The sequence below is a fragment of the Macaca mulatta genome, chromosome 12 (assembly GCF_049350105.2).
Source record: "Macaca mulatta isolate MMU2019108-1 chromosome 12, T2T-MMU8v2.0, whole genome shotgun sequence".
Classification (NCBI taxonomy): domain Eukaryota; kingdom Metazoa; phylum Chordata; class Mammalia; order Primates; family Cercopithecidae; genus Macaca; species Macaca mulatta.
In genome coordinates, this window is record NC_133417.1 from 96,320,780 (window position 1) to 96,336,299 (window position 15,520).

The 15,520-nt window shown below is 41.7% G+C and overlaps 1 protein-coding gene across 6 annotated transcripts in view; it reads left to right on the forward strand.

Annotated features, from left to right (window-relative positions):
• Positions 1 to 15,520, forward strand: part of MYO1B (myosin IB) — a 181,922-nt gene that overhangs the window by 22,806 nt on the left and 143,596 nt on the right. For all 6 annotated transcript variants that reach the window (XM_028830384.2, XM_015110580.3, NM_001266816.1 and 3 more), the window contains 1 exon segment: positions 9,402 to 9,545. In XM_028830384.2, coding sequence (XP_028686217.1) covers positions 9,411 to 9,545 — 135 coding nt within the window. In that variant the 5' untranslated portion in view covers positions 9,402 to 9,410.

A 15,520-nucleotide genomic window follows, 5' to 3' on the forward strand; every position in this document is an offset into this window, starting at 1 on the left:
AGTTTTCACCCAGTTTGCCTTTTTGGTTGGTGAATACTAAGGAAGTGTCTTGTCCTTTGGTTTCTAACTTTAATCCTTTGTGAGAACATTCATGGTGTGCCATCGAGGCTCTCTAATGGTCCTTTGCCAGTTGTGACCTGGAGCAGAAGGGTAGTGATGATGGAAACCGACCTGGACAGAAGAATGGGCCGTGCCTCTCTAATGTGCATTTATTTATTCGTTTTCTTTATACACCAGAGCCCTGTGTGTCAGCCACGCTGCCAGGCATGGGGCCTCTGCACATTGAGAACTTAAGTCTCCCTTCTCCAGGAGAAGAGCAGACAGACAAACTCACAATTGTGAGGGAAGGGAAGTATTTTGGCATATTGGTCTGATCAAGCTGCTGTAACAAGATACCATGGACTGGGTGGCTTAAAGAACAGACATTTATTTCTCACAGTTCTGGAGGCTGGGGAGTGGGAGATCAAGTTGCTGGTAGATTCAATTTCTGGTGAGAGTCCTCTTCCTGGCTTGTAGATGGCTGCGTTTTTGATGTGTCTTCAAACTGCAGGAAAGAGTGAGCCCTGGTTTCTTTTCTTCTTATAAGGACACCAGTCTCTTCATGGAGGCCTCACCCTCCTGACTGCATCTAAACCGAATTACTTTCCAAAGGACCTACCTCCAACTCTCATCATACTGGGGGCTAGGGCTTCGACATAATGGATTTTGGGAGGACACAAGCATTCAGTCCGTAAGACTTGGCATGCGCACAGCATGTCTCCTGTGAGGAATGGTTATTGACACTGGTTTAAGTCGAAGGGTATTTATGTCTGACAGGAGGCTCAGTGGAACCTCTTGAGGGTCTACAGCTAGAACCACTCTGGGCAGCAAAGGCAGCTGTTCTGTCTGCCCCTCATGGTCTGTTACCATGCTTCATTCTTCTCCTCAGACAGGCTTCCTCTGGAGGAGTCTGGGAAGGTTCCTCTGCATGATATCCTGTTCCCTGGATCTCTGTGAGCTCCCTATTCTGCTGCCCACAGCCAACTGACTGAGGTGTCTGTGTCCTGATGGCAGATCTTTGGAAGCTTTGTTTGGGCTGGTGTATACCTACCACTCAGTTAGCTGTGGGCTGGTTGAAGGTGCTGCGGCAGGCCTTGGCATCTTTGTGTGTGTGTAAGAGGGGACTTTGCAGGGGAGAGATTAGACTAAGGAGAAAGACTGTGGAATCATGGGTTCTCTGCTAAGGACTTTTAAAAAAAATTTGGTAAAATATACATAACATAAAATTTGCCATTTTAACCTTTTTTAAGTGTACAGTTTAGTCACATTAAGTACATTCACACTATTGTGCCGCCATCACCACTATCTCTAGAGATTTTTCATTATCCCGAACTAAAATTCTACCTGTTAAGTAGCACCTCCTCATTACCCTCTCCTCCCAGCTCCTGGTAACCACCCATTCTTCTTTGTCTGTGTGAATTTGACTTTTCTGTGTACCTTATATAAGTGGGATCGTATATTTGGACTCTTGGGGCTGGCTTATTTCCCATAACATGGTGCCTTCGCGGTTCATTGATGTTGTAGCATGTATCAGGATTTCCTTCCTTTTTAAGGCTGAGTAATGTTCCATTTTGTGTATGTATCATATTTTGCTTATCCGTTCATCCATTGATGGACAGTTGGGTTACTTACACCCTTTGGCTGTTGTGAATGATGCTGCCTTGAACATGGGTATACCAATATCTGTTTGAGATCCGTCTTTCACTTCTTTTAGGTATATACCCAGAAGTGGAATTTCTCAGTCACATAGGGACTCTATGTTTAATTTGTTGGAGGCTCTGCTAAAGAATCATAATGCTGGCGGAAAGGCACTAGAGAGTTATTGAAGGGTTTGAAGCAGGATGTGCCTAATCAGATTGTGATTTGAAAAAGTAACTTGGGTGGTATGGGATGGGGGAAAGGAAAGGGCTGGCAGGGCTGTGGTGGCAAGACAAGGCAGAGAGACCCCTTAGAGGGCTCTTGAGGGGAAGGGATATGGAAGTGAGAGTAATCAAAGTGATGCAATCAGTGAGACAGATTGGATATGGGGGAGGAAGTAAGAGACAGGGAGAAGCCAAGGATGAGAACCTGCATGGGTCAGTTGTTATTTTGTGGAATTTAGAGGGAATAAGGTTTTTCTTGTTTGTTTTTTATATTTTGTTGTGGGATGATTGTTACAAATTTTGGAAGTGTGTTGAGATGTTAGACACAGCCAAGTGGTTGAGATGATTGGTAGGCAGGCTGTTGATAATATGGGTTGCTAGTTTGGGGTAAAGGAAAAGGTAAGAATAAAGGAGCAGATGGCCATGCAATTTGGCTGAATTTAAAAGTGGTGGGGGCATGATTGATGCAGCACTACAATTTCAGCCCCTGCGAAAAGATGTCACATTCCTACCTTGAGACAACATATCAAAATTTACAAAACAAGGGAAGGTGATCAGTTCATTGGTTGTAAAAATCAGTTTTCAAAAGGATTCTAATAAATTCAAAAGGATTTAGATCAAAGCATAAGGATGTTGAATATGGTTTATAGTCTTTTTGCTTATCTATGTTTTCTAGTTTTTTTTTTTTGTATAGTGAACATGTATTACTTTTAATTATTAAAAAGTTTCTTGAAAATTTCATAAGTAGCCTATTTTCTTGTCTTTTCTATTGGACTGTGAGTTCCTAGAGGGTGATGCAGGGAGGGGGAGGTACCACGATGTTCACTGTGTTCTTAACACTTCACACCATGCCAGCAACACAACAGGCCTCAATACTGTAAAAGCTGGTTGAACTGAATTGAATAGAAATTTAATCTAACCCGTCTCAGAGAGATGAGATTTGGTGCTATTTTAAAAGATCTAGGAAGGAAATTCCAGTTTTTCTCACTCCCTTAGCTCATTATATTAGGTGCTGAACCACATCCTACAGACTTGGCCCCTCTTTTGCCTTTGTTTTGCCATCAGAATTTGCTGAGAGTTACTGTGTTCATGAAATCTTGCCACATTGGCTCCATTTTCTTACCTAAATATGTTTCTCATGTTATTCTTAAAAGCATTAAGATCTTGTTGGGAGCGAAGTGGCTCAATTCTGTTTCCTGCGCTTTGTTGATAATATGTTTTTGGAGGAATGGATCAAAGTGGCTTGAAGTCACTGTCATTGTTTTGCCTTCTGGTCTGCTGTGACCAAACCAAAGGATGGCAGCTGTGAGGATGTGCATTGCTGTATGACTCAGTTGTCAATTGGAAATTTGCATACTTGTTTTCCCTTTGTGTATCACTGAATGGCTACCATGTGGAAGAGGCTGTGCACTGTGCTTTCGGGAAATAAAGTTGAATAAGGCGTGATTCTTGACACCAAAGAGCTGATTTTCTAGAAAAGGTGCTGTCATGCATACATGACCACTATACAGGGAGGTTAATGAGTGGAACTGGAGTCAGATAAAACACACATGTTACTATGCGAAAAAGAATCCCTGTAGGTGCTGCCTCTGGTGTATATTGCTAATGATGTTATACTCCTAATGATGTTATAATATATGTGTTTCAAATGTCCTCATTTACATATACCAAAGCAATAGATAACTGCTTTCACTAAGTTTTCCTGCAAATGGCTCTTTTGGCTTTGTTTTAAAAGTTCCTTTAGGCTGGGTGCAGTGGCTCATGCCTGCAATCCCAGCACTTTGGGAGTTCAAGGCAGAAGGATCATTTGAAACCTGGAGTTCAAGACCAGCCTGGGTAACATAGTAAGATCCTCTTTCTATTTAAATCTAAAAAAAAAAAAAGAAGTTCCTTCAAATTTAAAACCATGTTAGTGATTTAATATTCTTATTAATCATTGCAACCACAGCTCTGATTTGTGAGTATTCTTTCAAATTCTACAATAAAAGTGTTTCAACATATACATTGTTCTTATCTGTGGTACTCTGAGAACTTCAAATTCAATGGAGGACCATGAGATAAGATGCATTTTATTTTAGCTTATCCTCCATCTCCTCTTAGTTATTATTTAATTATTAATTTGGAATAACTCCTGTGTACTATCATTTTTATATTGAATAGTGGAATTACCATGCACCTCACATGGATGTGCTGTTTAGTGTAGCCATCTCTGTGTGTTTGGGGGGCTATGTTGGTCTTGACATTCCCAAGTGCAGATGATGTTGACATATGGTAAGTGGCTTGCAATTTAAGGTTAGTGATTGGGTAGACTCATTAAGTTTACGTGGTAGGTCACAGATGGCCATTTTCAGATGCTATAGGATGTTTATGCTGCATTCTCTTGGATTTTGAGGAACTTTTGAAATGCTGCTGTCAGTATTTTAAATGGTGTTTTAACTTTACAAAAGATACCAGTAAATGAATTAGTGCATGTTGAAATATAGGTAGTTGTTTTGGAAGTTCTTGAGATGAGAGTAGATAGGGGAAGGAACAATTGCAATAATATATTTTGTTCTTGGATGAACAAACAACTGAAAAGAACTGGCACAGCCTGTGGAGTTGCCTGGCACCAGTTGGTGGGCTTGTGGCTGGCCTAAATTGGTACCCTTAGATAGAGAGACTGCTTTTCTGGGCTAGTAACCCAAACGGAATATACTGCCAAGTCCCAAAGTTTTGAAACTAGAACGTGGTCTGATAATTTGTTTCCTGGCCTTGGTGCTTTGCAGTTTGCCATAGTTCTTAGTAGTAGAATCCACCTGGGGCTAGTAGGAAGCATTAAGAAGCAGTAGAGTGAGGTGACACTGCTCCTGGGCTACATCTGCATGGCGGGAGTGCTTATTTCTTTCTCAGGCCACAGAGGCAGAGGTAGCACTTGGGATAGGTTACATCTCTATGTCTGCCACCTCCAGGCAGAGTGAGCCCCCTAAGCAGTGCCATATGTTTTCCTCTCTGGCCTTTCAGACAGTCCAGTTTCACAACAAGCTTGTCTTTTTCTTATAAATCCTTAAGAAATAGCCAACCCATACTCTGGCATCTTGAATTTTTCTCAAATTCTCTAATGCCACAGGCACAAAGGTCCAAGTCTCAAGATACAATGGACCATGGTTTAGTCCACTCTTTCACTATTAAATAGCAAAGATGATTATCTTGTCAGTCCAAGACAGCAGGTCCTCGTGCCCTCCAGCCTGTGCCTTAGATCAGCCAGTTTTTGCTTTTTGGTGTGTTATTTAGAACACTTCACTTACTGGTACCAGTCTTTTACTAGGTAAAATGCTTTTTTGTTGCAAATAATAGAAAATCCAACTCAAACAGCTTAGACAATAAAAAGAACTAATTGGCTTAAATCACTGAAAACTTGAGAGAGGGGGCAAGCTTCAAGTGCAGTTTGATCCAGAAGTTTGGGATGTCATCAGGGCTCCAGCACTAATAATTCTAGGTAATTTTCTCTTTCTCTTTTTTTCTTTTGAGACAGGGTCTCACTCTGTTGCCCAGACTGGAGTGCAGTGGTGCGATCTCACCTCACTGCGACCTCCCCCTCCCGGGTTCAAGCAAGTCTCCCGCCTCAGCCTCCTCCTGAGTAGCTGGGATTACAGGGGTGCGCCACTACTGCCCAGCTAATTTTTGTATTTTTAGTAGAGACAGGGTTTCACCATGTTGGCCAGGCTGATCTCAAACTCCTGACCTAAAACGATCCACTCGCCTCAGCCTCCCAAAGTGTTGGGATTACAGGCGTGAGCCACCGCGCCTGGCCAATTCTAGCTAATTTTCTTGCCCTGTCCTCCTCCATGTGTCGTCTTCCTCTTCCTACCAACTCTCCTCATGAAAGTAGAGATGGCTGCCGTAATTCCAAGTGTCATGTTTGCAAGTCACGCCATCCAGAGACAGAGAACCTTTGTCCTAGTATTCCAAGCCACGGTCTCAAGCTCATTCACATGTCCAGCCTTGAATCAGTTACAGTGGCTAGAAGATGAGAATATGTTCATTGACTTAGCTTAGATCACATGCTCATTTTTGGTACTTGGGTAGAATTGGTTTCCCCAGAACAGCATGGATTCCTGTGGGGGCTCTTGGAAGGGAGGAGGTAGATCTATAACAGTATGTGTCCAACAAAAAGTATCCCCAGTGCTCTACATACATTCCCATTAATTATCCCTAGAGCCCCATGTGAATTCTTCTGATGGTTTATGGAAATGTGGAGTTAGCAAGTGATTCTAAAACTTGTGCCTGTGGTAAGCACATAGCTCCTTCAGAGAAAAAACAAATGAATCCTTTTGGTGGAGCAAATACACCAACTAATTTCATTGAGATGTCAAAGTGAGCCAAACCAAGGCTAGAGATGGTGGTCACAATACCAGAAACCACCGTAGGAAGATATGGAAGGACCCCACACCGTTTCCTTAGTGTCCTATTTTTACCTTGAGAATGAGGTAGGCTGTCACTGGATCTTCTCCCAACGTCCCTAAATGCTAAAAATATAAGCAAAACAAAGCAAAACTGTTTGCATGACTCAATGACTCTTGGTGTCACCTTTTCAGTGTGGCTTTGGTTTGCAAAACACAATTTTCAGAGGTCTTCACTTTTTACCAGGTACCCATAACTCAGCATTTATTTTGCCCTCTGTTCTTCTTTGGATTAGAAAGTTGGGATGAGGTGTAAAGATATAAATTTGTAATTACCCGCTTCACCATCTTTCCAATGGATGGTGAAGCGGGTAATTACAGAGAAAGATTGGCTGCTTAATTATTGTTACCTGCAGGGAACCTGTGTTGTCTTTCTGCAGCTGTTCCTATAAATAGACTATATACAGGAATCCACCCCAGGGCAGAGTTCCTCTTTGCTTAATTTAAATTGCTGGTTTGAGGTAGTTATTTTTGAAACCCTTCTCAGGTTGATTTCCCCCTTAATCCCTATGCCTTCTTCCCTCATCTGCCAAATTATATGTAATGCATGGCAGCTAGAGTGCTTTTGGCATTACATGAGCCTGAGAACTTGAACTTTGATTCAAATGTTAATTTATTGTGGACAAATTTATTGTGACAAATGGTCCTCTCCCTGTGTAAGTCCTTCTGTGGACTCTGGCTCTGGCTCCACCGTCTCTGTGGCTCCTGCTGCATTTCCATGGTATGCCACGTGCCTCCCACCCCCACCAGTTTTGTTCTGAGCAGAACCCGGCCAACTTCAAAATATACAGAGCAATTCTTTGGGCCGACGTTGTTGGGTTTTAGTGATATCTGGGACTTTTCTTTCTTTCTTCCTTTCTTCCTTCCTTTCTTTCTTTCCTTTCTTTCTTAACTTTCTTTCCTTTCTTTCTTTCCTTTCTACCCTTCCCCTTCTCCTTCCACTTCCGCTTCTGCCTCCGCCTCCCCTTCCCCTTCCCCTTCTCCTTCCCTCCTTCCTTCCTTCCTTCCTTCTTTCCTTCCTTCCTTCCTTCCTTCTTTTCTCTTTCTTTCTCTTTCTTTTTTCTTCTTTTTTTTTTTTTTTTGAGACAGAGTCTCACTCTGTTGCCTAGGCTGGATTGCAGTGGAGCAATCTCGGCTCACTGCAGGCTCCGCCTTCCGGGTTCAAGCAGTTCTCTGCCTCAGCGTCCCTAGTAGCTGGGATTACAGGCACTGTCATCATGCCCAACTAATTTTTGCATTTTTAGTAGAGATGGGGGTTTCACCAACTTGGCCAGGCTGGTCTTGAACTCCTGATCTCATGATCCACCTGCCTCAGCCTCCCAAAGTGCTGGGATTACAGGCGTGAGCCACCACACCTGGCCTATCTGGGATTTTTCGTTCCAGGTGTATTTGGCATAAAATTATAAAAAACATACAGCAACAAAAAAGTTACTCTATTGTTTTTCTTTTTAATGTTAAATACTTCCTTATTTTGTTATTTATGGGAGAGCCTCTCATAAATTCATCTTAGTCTCTCTTTTTTTGGCTTTTCGTAGCCAAAAACTTGTTTTAATAGGATCAGTAAAAAAGGATATGTTTGTGGGTTCATATAAATTGCTAGTAATTAGTAATAATGAATTTCTTAATTACTAGCCCTTCCCAGTTCTCTTTTTTTTTTCTCCCCCCAGTTCTCTTTAAACCAGACCGACTAAATGTAGTTTCTGTTGCCTCTACAAGACCTACTGGATGTTCTAGACTAGAATTGGAGGACATTTGTTTAAGTTGGTGAGATTTCAGTAAGGACACCAACTTTTATAAGACATAGTGTGCTGGAGTGATTCCTTAATAGGAAGAATCAAATGTCCTTTCCACTCATTATCGGGGCAGGCATATATGTAAGCATTTATTAGTATTCTGAAGTGTGATTGAGTATCAGCACACTGAAGTTATATAAAACTGACTTCTACATTGGAAACACTTAGGCCCAGGTGAATTTAGTTTTACCATTTTACCATTTAGTTCTGGTAATATTAGGAAAACTAATACACATGTGTGCACACACACATATCCCACACACTCCTATGCTCAGAAATTTGAAAGATTTTTAGTACTTGTAATAGTGATCAGATTGGAAGCCATGGGGATTAGCATTCTGCTGTTGGGTGGCACCATGCACATTAGTAGCAGGGTAGAATGCTGCCTCTGTAGGGTGCCTCTGTTTCCGCTTGGTAGATTTTCACATTGAGCCAAAGGGAAACTGTAGTATTTCTTGTCTGTTTCCTGCACATTAATTTGATCCTGCTGTTATAGTAGCATGTCTGTTGGAACGAGAATTAAGAACGTGGAGGCCACTTTTAGCAGGTTATGTTATACTGGCAGCCTGTGATTTACAAGTGGGTTGTGTTCTTTTCTTTATATGTCAGTATTGAATGTCTGGAATGAAATTTCCTCCCGTAGATGCCTTGTTAGACGTGGTGATTGAGTTCTTTCACATCAAATGCAAAACATTTTTAAGTAACCATAGCAAGTTTCATAATCTCTGAGCTTCAATTTTCTTATGTTAAAGTGGGAATAACACTACCTACCTCATAGAGTTATTGTGAGGGTTAAATTAATGTAAAGTTCTTGGTATAGTGTCTGATATGTGGCAAATAGATAACAAATGTTAGCAACATCATTTTTTATCATCTTCGAGGAAGCAGGTTCATATAGTCTGACATTGGTACACAAGGGCTGAGGGAAAGTGGAGTTGGGATGTTTTTTTGTTCCCCCCTGGAGTTTTGCGACTCTCTGCTGGGGAGAAGACCATGGCTTTCTAGTGGCTTTTTCTGTAGGTAGACTTTACTAGGGAGGATGGACTGGGAAGGAGGTTCATTTGTGGCAGCAGGTTGGCAAATGGGGCAGCAGCTGCAGCCAAGTCAGAGGCTCCTGAAGTAGTTCATAGGTAGGAGAGGTTATGACATTTTTTAAGGCTGGTGAGAGTCATTTGGAACTACCAGTGTTGGATTTCTGTAGTAGTGTCAAGAACCTATTTGAAATTATTTTGCTCATTTAAATTGACCCCTTTTCCTCTCTCTTACAGCTGGAGACCATGGCCAAAATGGAGGTGAAAACATCACTTCTGGACAATATGATTGGAGTTGGGGATATGGTTCTTTTAGAACCTCTCAATGAGGAGACCTTCATCAACAACCTCAAGAAGCGCTTTGACCACAGTGAAATATACGTAAGTACACATGAAGGTCATCTGTAGTGTTTAGACTTTGTATTTTGTGCCAGAGAGCTGTCTTTTCTTCCTCAGACTCTTCTTTCTTTTTTCTCTCTGTTTGAGTCCAGTGATATTTGCTTCTACCCTCATAAAGAGTTGAGTTTTTTCTGATTTGGCACATGATTAATGTGGATTAGACAAGTCAGTCTGCTTTCTATGATCAACTGTGTGCAACTATTGTAGTGGATGTTGGGGGCATTCTAAAGCAAGTAGAATACTGCCCTCTGAGGAATTTAGAAGGAATTTTGAAATCCATAGGCATCTTCTTGGATACCTTCATAAGATTAACAAAGTCTAATCAGGGAGAAGCTACTCATTGAAATGCAAGGCAGTAAACTGTCAAAAAAGACATAAACTTTCTCGACATCTGTAGTTAGTAGGGACAGGAGCAGGTTATCAGATAATAATATGTGCTTGGTCCCTGAAGATTTGGCTATAGTCATGTCCTGCTATACAAAAGTCTATTGCCATATACAAAAACAGAAGCATAAATATGTATATGCAATAATAGGAGAAAATTTCCTGTTGTAAAAAGTCTTTATAAAGGATTTCACAGGGTCAGGTTCTCTTTTTTTTTTTTTTTTTTTTTTGAGATGGAGTCTCGCTCTGTCACCCAGGCTGAAGTGCAGTGGCCGGATCTCAGCTCATTGCAAGCTCCGCCTCCCAGGTTTACGCCATTCTCCTGCCGGATCTCAGCTCATTGCAAGCTCCGCCTCCCAGGTTTACGCCATTCTCCTGCCTCAGCCTCCCGAGTAGCTGGGACTACAGGCGCCCGCCACCTCGCCTGGCTAGTTTTTTTTTGTATTTTTAGTAGAGACGGGGTTTCACTGTGTTAGCCAGGATGGTCTCGATCTCCTGACCTCGTGATCCGCCCGTCTCAGCCTCCCAAAGTGCTGGGATTACAGGCTTGAGCCACCGCGCCCGGCCCAGGTTCTCTAAAATATTTTTAAAACATGAATAAAAAATACATTTATTTGCAGCTTTTCTGGAGTTTACATAAAGCATCTGTAGAAGTAAAGATGTGCTGTTAATTAACCAAAGAAATGAGGCATTGATTCCCTGTACCTGCAGCTGAGAAGGAAACAGAATGTATTGGATGGGAGGAGTTTTAGTGGACTCTGCCTCACTTCCTGAGTTCCTTTCCTCCTTTTTAAAATGTGCATCTGCGCATGGAGAAGAACTGGGTTATTGGGCGTGCTTAATATTTTCCTATCATTCTAGGGAGGAAGTATAAATAAATAAAAGAGATAATACAGTGATATAAGTAGGATCAGTTATAACTTTTGTGGAACTAATATGTTTTGTAAAATTGTATGCAAATTATCAGCTATATTATTTCATGTCATAGATAGCTCTCTTTTCTAGATAGCCAACTCTATTCATATGTTAGAGCTGCGATACCAAAATACCATAAGCTAGGCGGCTTATAAACAACAGAAATGTGTTTCTCAACAGTTCTAGAGTCTGGGAAGTCCACGATGAAGGGGCTGGCACATTCAGTGTCTGGTGAGGGTCTGCTTTCCGGTTCATAGATGGTGCTTTCACACTGTGTCCTCACATGTCGGAAGAGGAATACTCCTTCACGAGGGCACTAATCCCATTCACGAGAGCTCTTCCTTATGACCTAGTCACCTCTCAAAGCCCCACCTCCTAGAACATGACATTGGTGACTAGCTTTCAGTATAAAAACTTTAGGGAGATGGAAACATTGAGACCACAGCACCAACCATGTTTCAAGGATGATTTTGAGTAAGTTATTTATGAGAGAGTAGTCGTCATCTAGGAATTGACCTTTTCGTTCTTCTCAATTTGTATTGGTGGAGGTGGGGGAAGGTTGATGGTAATATGAGGCATGTGAATACTGCTTTTGGAGTCTTAATTTGATAACTGGATACTATACTGAAGTGTGTTTACAGTTCAGAGATGCGATTATTTAAAGTGCTGATCCAAATGGAAAAGGTATAAAACGCTGCTGCAGAGCAGGGGATGGCATTGTTTGGCTTGGCAGTGCCGCCTGGTGTCACCTTCCCTCCAAGTGTAGCAGTTCTGCTTTCAGGTGGGAAAGCTGGGGGTTCTGCAGCTTTAATTGAAAGTGTGGTCTGATATCAAATAAAAGACAGACTTTAAACATTGGTCTTTGAGATGGAGATAGGCAGAATCAATTATATTGTAACTAATGTTACCGATCATTTTTCTTTTTGGCTCTGAGAAGCACAATTCACTTTTAAATGGAGAGTAGAACATTACGTGCATTCAAATACCTGATTTGTTGTGGCCACTAAAAATAAAACAATCACCTTTTTAACAGAATGCCAAGTGTTAACATTCATGAGTCTTTAGCAGACGAAATGTCTGGATTTCAGCTCTATGTGATTTTATTTTCTAAACGCCCTTTCTGGTTATAAAACAAAAGCAGAAAATTGATTTCCGCTTCCAGAGAGTCATATCAATTAATGTTTTTTATGATAATTCAGGGCTACTGTTTCTATGAGATGTGTGCCTTTGTAATATGTATAGTATGATCCTTTTGTAAAAGATGTGTGTGGGGGTTTATGAATATATACATATGTTTGTATGTATTTGTATGTACAGAGAGACAGGCATGTTACCTTTGGGTACCATAGTGGGGTGGGTTGGGATAGGGCATGGGGACAGGGAAGGTTATTCTTTTAGACCTCTGTATTGTAGGATTTAAGTCAAGCATATATTGCTTTTGTAATTAAAAAAAAAGCTGCATGATAAATTTGATTACCACGCTGTCCAGCCCCACATGCCATGTATCCTTCCCTGGGGAAATCTCTTTCTGGCTCTTATTCTGATAATACTCCTGCTTTGCTTTTGTTCATGGGTTGCTGCAAAATTGTCTAGCTTGGTGCCCAAGGCTAAGTTAATATGACATGTAACATTTTACTCTCTTGTACTTCTCTCTGTTTTTCAGTTCTTTCCAAGAAAATGAAGATGCAGTTTAAAAAAAAAAGTCTTTTACGGTCTTATAGCTTCATTTTATATTATAAAAGTGGGTGACTGTCTAGGGATAATCCATCATGTGAGCATATTAAACAGTGTTGTATATTCAGAGCTATGTCTAATAAGGGGGCCAGTGAACAGAAAGACCCTTGCCCCAGACTTTTGAACTCTGGGTACACCCATAGCCTCAGCAATCTCCTATGTGAACCAGCTCTAAATCGGGGGGTTCAGTTCTAACATCCTGCCATCCATTTCCTCTTCCCCTCCCTCCCCCAACATATCTAGAAATGAAAAATAGTCTGTACCTTCCCAGAGCTCTCATGAGGGATTGCTTTGCCCCTGGGAATGAGTTATCGACTCTCTAAAACATCCACAACCCCTAGTGATCCTCTGGATCTGCAGCAGCTGACCCTGGAAGCAGACTATTGTCATCCTGTCGTAATAAACCTGAAGCTCTGGGTAGAACGAGGCATTCTGGAGTTAGTCGGAAATGTCAGGTTGTGTTAGAATGTGCTTTTTGCAAGTGGCCATCACACCCATATCTATTCACCTGAAAGTCCAGAAGTCATTTTGCTTTCAGAATTGGTTTGATTTAGTGACTCATTGGTATCACTAAGGACTTTGTGACTTACTGTCTGCTTTGCCTTCCTTGGCTGTTTCTTCGTTCTGAGGCTTCATAGTAGCAACTAGCTGCAGCGTTCCAGGCTTTGCATTCCCGCACGGTGCTGGCTAGAAGAGGCAGGGCTTCTCTTCTGGCATTCCAAGTCAGAGTCCTGAGATTTACCCTGGTTAAGCTGCCGGAGTCACACTCCCTCCTCAAACCATTGACTGTGGCCTGGCAATGGCATGACCTGAGCGACTTAAGAAAATGGTGTTTAAGATTGGAGTTGAACCAGGTTTTTCCAAAGTAGATAGGCTGTATGTGAGGGAGTGGGTTCCCATCCAAATGTATCTATACACACACTAAGAAGAGAAAAGGGGCAATGGATGCCGAGGAGTCCACTCACTGTGAACTCCTCACCGGTTTGGTAGGGAATTCTGTAATGAAGTGGCTTTTTTGATGTTGCTGTCATGTTAAAGGATGTGTCCATGGGAAGCGTTGGTCACTTGAGTTCTAGGTTTCAAGTGCACCCAATGGCTTGCTTCTCAGACTTTTCTACTGGTAAACTTCTAATGGCAGAGAAGAGTAAACAGCTTCCCCCAGGGACTCTGGAGCATGGTTTAAGTCTGTCTGCTTTAGGGAAGTTTTGCTGAAATCTTTACTTTCAAATGTAATTCAAAGCTTTATCCTGCTCTCTAGTGCAGATGGGTTGTTTTGAACTAATATACCCCTTGTAACCCTTCTTTGAGTAAGTTGCATGCTCCAGAAATATCTGTTCTTCACTTTGAGGTGGGTTGACACACTTGCTTAAATAGCACTGGATTGGTTCATAGCCATTTGTGGCCTGGTTGAGTCTCTAAATCTGGGGCAGTGGCAGATAGTGACGCGGTCTTCGCAGTTAGGGCTTTGGGCTATTCAGTTGGAGATGGAGGAGGATCAGGTGAGACGAGATGGGGGAAATGCTGAAGTGATGGTGCAGCACACAGGGTCAGAGACTCTAGTTGCTTTTTATTCCTCCATCTTGGCGGAGTGTGGTTCAAGCTGGGCCCAGCAGCAGGACGTGCCATTTGGTCTGGCAGGCTCTGTGGGGTCAATGGCTGGGAAATGCTGGTCGTGACATTCCTGAGCACTGCTTTTCTGTTTGCTTTCTGTCCTTTGTCAGACCTTCTTCCGGGCTCCCCTCCGCTGCCCCCAGGCCAGATGGATGGTAGCAGGATTTCATGTGGACTTTTATTGTGATGTAGGAGATGGCAGAGCTGAGATCCGGCCAGACATGTTCTGTTTTTAGGGTGACTGGTCAGGACTGTGGTTCTATTCAGGAACAGGAAAGCTACAATTTAGGCAAGAACAAGGCCCAGTACAAATTTGGAAACCAGAGAACCAAGGTGTCTGTTCTCTGACGAGAAGTATATTTGGTGCTGACCTGTAAATTTAGTTTGTTTTCTATCTGAATTGCAAGGTTGGGGAATCATTAGATATAGGGACCTGAGTTAGTCTAATTTTTGGATCTTGTGTTAAACTAATTGTAGTTTAAGAGTGACTACTTTAAAAGTATAGGAAAAGTTGTCTTAAGTTTTAGAAGTTAATAATAGAATTAGGATTCCCAGAAGGATGAGATTAGATACTTTTATGAAAGATACTCAAGATATAAGTGCCATATATTTGATTTAAAATATTGTAAAGTTAATGAAAACAATACAGATTAACACATTTATTTGAAATTTCAAACCCACTTTTCATTTATACACATGAAAATTCCACCCTATGGGTATAATCTCTATTCCTGGGAATCTGGCATAGATGGAGTAGTAGTTTTCTCTTGCTACAAAACAAAGAGTGCAGACTTACCAACTTAGAATAACATACGTACATTATCTTGCTATTCCCGGGGTCAGGAGTTGGGGTCTGGCTTAGCTGAGTCCTCTATTCAGGATTTTCCCAGCTGTAGTCAAGGTTTCAGCAGGGCTGCAATCTTATCTGAGGCTTGAACCTTTTGCAGGCTCATGGTGGTGGTGGCGGAGAGCAGGACTGGAGTTCAGACAACCACCTGAGTGTTATTCCTGCTGCTCAGCCCTGTTCTCCAAGTTTTATTCCTTATAAAATTTTCCTTTAAAGGTTTTTTAAATTACAAAATAACAAATGCTTTTGGAAAAAAAAGTGTCAAATAGTACAGCCAGACATGTCATAAAAATGTAGTTTTCTTCCTTCAGTACCACAGGCCCATTCCCAGAGTGAACAGTAATTAATAGAATGATGTGTAATCTTCAAGATTATGTTGGGTGATTAAAAACTAATTTTCTTGTTCTAGAGTTGGAAGTAGGAGGAGGTTCTCTTTTATCTAGACGGGCAGACCTTTACCCAGGTA